Raw genomic sequence first — 8,560 nt, forward strand, 5'->3', positions numbered from 1 at the left:
GCGGACCACCTCCCCTGGAACACCTAAGCTGTCTTTGTGGCCTGAGCTTGCCCTCATGAGCCTGGGTTCCAGGGTTAAGAGCGAGGCAGAAGCTGAACTGCCTTTTCAAACCTGCCCTGCAGTTCACTCGGTGCCCCTTTCACCGTTTGCTGTTCTTTAGGAGCAGGGCACTTAAGGTTGGCCCATAGTCTACCTTTTTTATGGAATTAATTTTGAAAATTTATGGAGACATTCAAAAACCAGCATAATTACTCATTAGCCACAATGTTTTCTTACTGCTTCCATATGAGAAATACACTTATCCCCACTCAGTCCCCCAGCAGGTCTCGGTCGCTGTGGTGTTAGGCTCAGGCTCCAGTCCAGGGTCTGACTTTACCATCTTCACCAGATTCAGGTGGGGTGAGGTTCCTGGGTGTGGTTTCTGGAGTACAGCCTCTTGGGTACACTCCTCTCAGTGCTGAGGCTTGAGGATAAGGAGACACGAGTTATTTACCGCCACACACCCGACATTCTGCTGAACTGCTAAGGACTCCCTCACTCACAGATGGAAGATGGGAGGCACACTGGCCCGTAGCAGTTCTGAAACGCAGCCTGATGCTCGGTCTTTGATTAGGACTTAGTCCCAACCCTGGGAGGGGTTCTCCTTCGCTGCCCTCTCTGAGCTCTTTGTTCTGTCCCTTTCATGAGCAGTGGCCTGTGTTTGCAGCTGAGTAGTTCTCTCAAGCCAGCTTCCTCCTCGTAGACCTTCTAAGAAAAACCCAAAGGCCTCTTCCCGTTTTGCACTGTCTGTCTCTTTCAGTCCAAGCTAGCAAGCAGTGTTTTTGCTACCACAGTTCTCCTTAAAACTGAGTTTCCTGTGAATTTTACTGGGGTTCATGCCATTGGAAAAGCTACTCTCACGTCTTTTTGAGATAAAGTCTTCACCTTGGGCTTTCTGTGAAGCTGTTGTGGGACCATGCCTTTAAAACTCTTATGCTTTTAAGATCTTTAAAGGAATTTGAGGCAGCACCTTAAATCTTTCCAAGGTCTTAACAAAGTCTTGGCTTCATCTTTAGACTGTTTTCCTGGCAGCACCCTAGATTGGATCTTAGCCCGGAAGCCATTTCTCTGCTTGCCCATTGTGTGACAGTTGGGCACATGGAGATGCTTTAAATAGGATACAGATACTTGAACCCAGTGAGTCCTAGTTCCTTTATATTTAATAATCTTTTTGTTTGTTTTAGCTTATTTCTCTGGTCAATTTTACTTTCAGCTGTTAGGTAGCAAGAGTCCCGTTTCCTCCGGCTTCAGTGTCATTTTCTTCCCTGGCCTAGAAGCCTTCACTCTCAGCCCTTCAAGGGCCCTCAGGCTTCCACTAACAGTCTCGTGGACACTTTGGATTTTCACTCCTACTCTTCTCTACATCTGTTCAGGTTTCACCTACCTCCAGGTTCAAAGGCATCCCCACATTTTGGGTTCTTTTTTAATGGCTGTGCCCCATTTTTAATATCAATATCTGTGCCAGTTATTTATTGCTAATAATTTATATAATAAACTGCCTCAAAGCCTGGTGACTCAAAACAGCATTTGCTTGGTTCACAAACCCGTGTTTAGACAAGGCTCAGTGGAGCCAGCTCATTTCTTCTCCACTTGGCATCAAGCGGGCACTAGAATAATCTAAAGGCTTGTTCCTGCTCACATCTGGAAGTTGGAGCTGGCTTTGGTTAAGGACACTCCCTGGGGTCATCAGCTGGGACAGCTGCATGTACAAAGACTCAGTAGGTGGCCTGGGCTTCACAACGTGGTGGCTGGGTTCTAAGGGTGAGCATCCCTACGGAGTGAAAGTCAGAAGCTATTTAGCCTTAGAAATCACACAGCAGTGCCCCACATTCTGTCCCCTAGAAACCAGTTGACTGAGGCCAGTACATACTTCAGGGGAGGGAATTTCATAGGGGAAGTGTCAAGGAATTTGTAGAGATGTTTTACAACCACCACCTCCGCCTGCCTTGTCTTAGCAAATAATCCTTCTATCTGAAGGAAAGTGGTTCTTCCCAAGTCCGTGTCACTGAAATTCCAGCAAGTTGTTTTGTTTGTTTTTGTTGAGTATGTACTCTTGTTTTGCAGAGAGCCACAAAGGATTACAAGAATTAAGGCTTTTTTGTTTGTTTGTTTGTTTGTTTAGAAAAATGTATGGATCACCTTACTAAACCACTACAGTTGGAGATGGATTTCTCCTTAACCCTGCGAATCATTCATTGCTCCTTGGAATGCAATTCAAACTAGCATAAAATATTTGTAGTTCAGAGAAAGGCTTATGGCATTAGAACCCATATTTGTAAGATGTATTAATTGCATTTTTTTCACAGTCTTGTTTTGGGAGACATTTATTAATTCAGCCCTAAGTAACTCAATATGATCTCCCTAAAATTAAAAATCATGGAGAGTTAAGACTTGGGTTAGGAAGGGGTAAGAGACTTTCCACTAAGAGGTGCCTTATAGTCACCTTTTTATGTAGGAAAGACATGAAACAATTACAGAAAAATAAGAGTGTAAAATCAAGCACAAATGTATAACAAAGATGACGACAGTGAACAGTATATTTTAGTGACTCTTGGTGGTTTGAACTTCTTTCTTGATTTTCTGGGTAATTTGAGTTTCTCCATTCCACAAGGCAGATACCATTTTATTGTAACTGAATTTATTTCAACCTTTGATGCTGGGTTAGAGTTAGGCTGTTCTTGGTCTGCTAACCTCATTAGCAAACAGTGTTATCTTCTTCATGCAGAATGCTGATCCTCCAACAAAAGTGGAATCTACATCTTCAGTACTTCTCCATCTGAGTGCAGAAACTCAACTTTTTCTAAAGGAGTTATTATCTATGAAAGAATTGTAAAAGAAATGTGACACACTAGAGGAGAAGAAGAAGTTGGAAGAAGAAGTAGTAAACCTCAGACGTCACCTAGAAATGAACACAGTGGAACGCAGTCCAGTAGAGCAGTACAAACGGGAGACTGAAGAGCGAGCAAGACGGGATGTAGCAGAAAAATTGAAAGAAATCAGCCAGTTTGTACAGGTGAAGCATTGATCTGTAACGTGCTCTAACTCACTTTGCTGAGAATTAGATTTCGGATGTGTACATTTTATGTGTTTCCTCTGCTTCCCATAGAGCAGTTTGTTTTGTAGATTTCTGGAAGGAAGGCCGCATTTGTTACTCCCTTTAAATAATTCAGTTTCCATCATTACTATCATTAGATTGATCTTCCAGAACAATTGTCACTAGAGAATCATTTTAAGGCCGATTGGTTTAAATCAAGACTACTAGGAGGAAAAGAATATATTGTGATGGAAATACTGTGCCACACTCTTGGATTACTCTTAGGTTGTATTGTTCAATTTTTAAAATTTTAAATTGATCCTATTATTCTTTAAACTATCACATTACACGAGTACTAATATAAGAGTGATTCAACTTTAATTTCGTAATTCAGATTTAATTCACTTGACATTGATGATAAGTATTTTAAAGTTCAGCTTTTCTTCACACTTAAAATTGCTCTCTGAATCACTGACTCAAAACTAAAAGGAACAAATACACTGTAATTACTCAGGTTATAAGTATTTTTAAAATTGTATCCTTTTAATTTGCTCTAGGCACAAGCAGCACCTCAAGAAAAGTCATTAAGAGAGTATAAATGTGCTTCAGTAAGTCAAATGGAATACAAAGTTAAAGATCTGGAAACTGAACTGAAAAGTTTTACTTTTCTAATGAAAAAGAATTGGAAAAATACAGACAACTGTACCTGGAAGAGCTAGAAAATAGAATGTCATTGGCAAGTCAACTAAACTCGTAAGTGAAAACGTAGCATTATAGAAAATAATCTAGGTCATTAATTTGCCTCTTAGGCATAATTTTTATTGAGCCAAGTGCATGAGGTGAGTAGCAAGTGAGAGCTAACTAGATAGTGTAATTTTGGGAAATGGTGTTAGTAAATGAACTCTCCTTAAAATGTCAGTCCAGGGCAGTTTGCATCTCACTGCCTTTTGTTGCTTTTACATGACTTTATTTTTTGTATTTGCATATATTTAACCTGATCTAGTCTTTAAGCTAGGGGTTTTGCAAACTTTGTAATTTAGACAGCCATATTATCACAAAATTTCTAGCTGGAATTCCCAGAAATAGAAATGTTAATGAGTTTAAAATTAACTGTGTTTTGGAAGAGTACAACTTAAAGCCAAGGGGCCCCATTCTGGTGTTTGGTGAATTTACTTTCTTGATTGTGATATTTGGTGTCACCACTAGTGGGCACCATGAGACGAAGTACTGTATCCTTCTAAGTTTGTCTCCGCTACGTAAAGGCATGCTTGGGAAAGGGGGAAATTAACATGGGGTGAAGGGCAGTATAGTGGTTCACAAAGTGGCTAAAAAGAATATGGTGGCCTGCCCGAGGGGGGTGTGTGGAAGACAGAAAGGGCAGAGCCCACCTCCGGTGCCTGAATAACAGTGTTATAAGCTACAGGTCTCCCCGCTATCCAAAAGTAGAGTGTTTCTATGAAAGTTGTCGGTGTAAAGCAAAGAGGCAGTTACCTTAGGACACATCTTGCTGGTGGGTGCATAAAAGAAATATGCATAAAGCACAGGTGCTTACAGACACAGTCCAAAGCTGTGGCGGCGTGATGCCGGGATACTGAGTGTGGTTCTGGGGAAGGAGCTCGGTGGGGCCCCTCTCGCTGCTCGGGGTGCTCGTTGCCCCTCTGCTGGCTTGGGCTAAGACAATCACCCAGTGCTATTCTGGCTTTTTGCTTTTTTTTCATAAAAGTGAAAATGCGCTTGAGATTTTTTTAGTTATGGAAAACAGGTGTTGATGTAGGCCTCTGGTAAAAGCAAAGTAACAAAGTGAGCTTTGGGAAATTGGGGGACACTTGAAATTGCCCCTGGCGCTGTCGTAGTTCTTTCCCACCGTGGACTGTGCCACCTGGTGTCCCCCTAGAGTTGGTGGCTCTAAACTGTTCCTCAGTGCTACATGCTTAATTTCTCCCAGGTAATGAGTGAAATGTGTATATAAGGGGGGTGAAAGCAAATGCTTGAAAGTGGCTTTGAGGGATGGTTTATTTTTTATTTCTAAACTGGTTTACTGAGGGTATGTCCAGATGCAGCCAGTGCAGAAGGCAGCGGGAATCCTCTGTGGGGGCGTCTCCATCTCTGACTCTCCCCACTTTGAAGTACTTGTTAGTTAACGGCCCCCCCAGGCCCATACATCCTTCTTTAGGACAGTTTTAAACTGTAATTGTTTACAGTAGGTCTGCGCTGATGTATTTTTTGGTGTCAAAACACAGTTTAATGGGACAATCTGTTTACTATTACAGCAACTTTAAAAATACACATCACTTAGGGAGAAAATGAAATGAATGAAATGTGTGTTTTCCAATCCCCACAGGGCTAATGAGAGGCTGGCAGAGATGAACACTAAACTGCAGCTGGAGAAACAGCACAAGAGTTCTTTCCTCGGCTTTGTTCCTGCAAGGCCTGTTGATGGACCGCCTTCTGCTGAAAGTTCTACTACTAGCGTAGAGCCCAAAAGGAATGTTACTCGAAGAAGGAACTTCAGGAATTTTTCAGACCCTTCAACTAGCACGGGCGGTCACTTGTTCACGATTAGTTATATTATCTTTTTTCCCTTGGGTTTCAGATTTCTGATATAATTCTTGTTTTTAATTTGATGAAATTCTGAGTTGTTTATTTGACTTCTGCACACTAAGTAAAAGCCATAATTAATTGTGCTAATAAAGAAAGGAGACAGAAACTTTATAATTTTTTAAAGTCCCTGGACTTGTAATTTTCAAGATACCTGTCATTAACTTTATTCAATCAATGCAATTAAACTGACAAATTTTAAATTTCTTCAAAAGCTCCATTTTAAATTCTATTTTAGAAATTAAGTATTATTGCCTAATAACTAGAGATACACTTTCCAATGTTTGGCTTAGTTTCTGATTGATTTCGGCTTGGCATTGGTTCACAGTAATTTTCAAGTTTGCCTGCACCCCAGTTTTTCTGCCCCTAAGCATAAGTAAATGATTGGCATCGAGATACTTAACCACATACAGGTGTTTTTTATTTAAAGGAATCCAAGATAAATTCTTTTTATGAATTCAATAAACTTGTAACACTAAAAACATTAAGTTCTGTTTTTAAGTTTAAAATTTTTATCATTTTCTTCTGTAAGAGTACATCCTTAATTGCTATTTTACTTATAGCATTGTTATTTTAATTGTTATAAAATGTCTTACTGAGCAGTTGTAGAACATTTCTAAATATGTAGTCAAGTATAGCAAGTATTTAAAATTTTAAAATGAAGTTCGCTTATGTCTCTGCCTTGCCCTCACCTGTAGGAATACCGAGGTGGCAACAATAGGGAGTCTTTAAATTACAACCAGTTTTCATTGTGTATCGTTGTTAAAATAGCCATTTAAAGCGGTGCGCGTTGGCTTATGGTTTGATGGTGTTTTCATGATCTTCTTGATGTAGAGAAAGGTAGCACAGGCCCTTGTTAAGTGAGGTCCCAACCTGTTTCTTCTCACTTGGCTTCATGTCATAATAAATCGAAGAAGAAAAAAGCTCAGGTTTTGTAGACAGTGTTGTGGGTAAATCGAGTCTAATTGCTTCAGAGTCATGAAACCAGACTGCGTGGTGTTAAAAAAAAACGCATGGCTAACACTTCTGTCAGCGGCTAAGCATGATGCAAACTCGAAATGTTTTCATTAGTTGTCACCAAAAAATCGCCAGTGTGTCATTTACAGGATGATGGTGAGTGTGAGTGCAAAAGCAATGCGAGAGAAAGCTCCTGAGGACAGTTCCTTCCTTTAATGTTTTTGGAGGAAAGAGGTGTCTATTTTTAGTACTTGTAGGTACACTGGAAAATAACTTATTTTAAACTCAGTGTTGTACTTCCAAGGCACACGTAGTTCTTCTGTGGGGTTGTGGGGCCAAATCACGCTAGATTTAGCAGGGAGATTAACAAGCCCCGCTCTGTCCGGGTGCAGAGACACGGCTTCCTCAGCACTACAGGGTGCTTCACAGGAGCTATTGTACAGTTACTGTTTACAGATTTCTTAGTCAGACTTAGAGAAAGAAGGTGCCTTCTGGAATTGCTAGGGATGTAATTATTTCTGCTGGGAAAACATAAAGTATTGCTATGAGAGGTGTGAACATACTGTCATTTTAATGACAGGAAGGGATGGGTTTTTGCATGGGGCTTAACAAAACAACAGACTTGCACAGCTTTTCAGCTATGGTTCTAGAAAGCAAAATGTTCAAAATGACATTGGGATTGACTTTAACATTCTCCTTTATTTGCAAGGTTTTAACATTTTGGACTGTTCCTACTGTGAAGTTCCAGCTTGCTCCGCATTTTTTTCTAGCTTGACAGAAGTGTTGTTCTAAGTCTGTGATTTCAGTCGCGCTGGTTGTCGAAGCAAGCTTTTTCCAGTTCGTAACACTTGGGTTTATTGCCTCTCTTACTGCTGCATGAAGTATAGCCTTGTCCCTTGACATTGTTGTAGTGGTAACAGATGGACCCCTTATCTGTTTTGCTAATTTTTACCCTCAGATTTCACATTCTAGTTTATTTCTGGGATGTTTTGTCCTACATGTCAGAAGCAATTTTACAGTTTTACTCAATTGTGTTACTTAACTTTATTACTATAAAATACAAAAAGTTAAAATTAGCCTGAGCAGATACATCGCTGTTAGATTTTCTTGCACATAGAATTTTTTCTGAGAACTGAAAACTTAAAAATTGATTCCAGACAATATTATAACAGGCAAAATCTCTCTGTTTTAAAGACTTTTTTATGTTCAAGAGTTTTTAAGTTTTGGTGTGCCTAACATGAAGCATGGCCACAATAGTTAATAAATGTCCTTCAAATCTATTTTAAATAGGAAGACTAACTTTTACACTGATTGATTTTGGACTTTTGGTGTATTACTGACACTTTGAAACGTTTTCTAATGATTTATTTAAATAATTTTTAAATTTCTCAAATGTCCATTCAGTTTAGCAGCCCTTTTTCTAAATGGGATTATACCAATGCACCAGAGCTAAAACGATTAATATTCCTAAGACTTTAACTTTTTACATGACACAGCACTGCGTCTCAGCAGTATCTTGGTCACGTTTCTTTTAAAAGTAGGCTTCCAAGGCAGGGCACATCCACTCAGAATTTTAATTCTAATCAAACTATCACAGTAGTTAAGCTCACTTCTCATAAGGTGGAGGCAGAGTTTAGTAACCTTGTTTCTGGTATCAGTTCTCTACTCTGAGGACTCCCTCCTGCCCTCATTTCATTTTGTCTGAATGGACAAATGAGGAAGCACGTTATCTTTTGAAAGACAATCACTCAACTTCTTCCAGTTCTTTTTCTTTCATTCACTTTTTTCTCTGGACTTAATTTTTTAACTCCTTGATCAACAAATTCTTTCTCATTTCTTTTCTCTGCAGCAAAATACATATATTTAATAGTTACAAACTGACAAGTGTCATTTCCTTCATACGTTAACCTATTTACAACAGGATAATGAATG

The 8,560-nt window shown here is 39.6% G+C and overlaps 1 protein-coding gene across 4 annotated transcripts in view; it reads left to right on the forward strand.

The window, feature by feature from the left end:
• The window catches only part of LOC116151744 (ankyrin repeat domain-containing protein 26-like), a 64,167-nt gene extending 58,008 nt beyond the window's left edge, over positions 1-6,159 (forward strand). For all 4 annotated transcript variants that reach the window (XM_064478437.1, XM_064478436.1, XM_064478435.1 and 1 more), the window contains 3 exons: positions 2,765-3,052; positions 3,631-3,826; positions 5,415-6,159. In XM_064478437.1, coding sequence (XP_064334507.1) covers positions 2,765-2,872 — 108 coding nt within the window. In that variant the 3' untranslated portion in view covers positions 2,873-3,052; positions 3,631-3,826; positions 5,415-6,159. The remainder of the gene's footprint in view (positions 1-2,764; positions 3,053-3,630; positions 3,827-5,414) is intronic.
• Positions 6,160-8,560: the final 2,401 nt, after the last annotated feature.

This window comes from Camelus dromedarius, chromosome 24, assembly GCF_036321535.1.
Source record: "Camelus dromedarius isolate mCamDro1 chromosome 24, mCamDro1.pat, whole genome shotgun sequence".
Classification (NCBI taxonomy): domain Eukaryota; kingdom Metazoa; phylum Chordata; class Mammalia; order Artiodactyla; family Camelidae; genus Camelus; species Camelus dromedarius.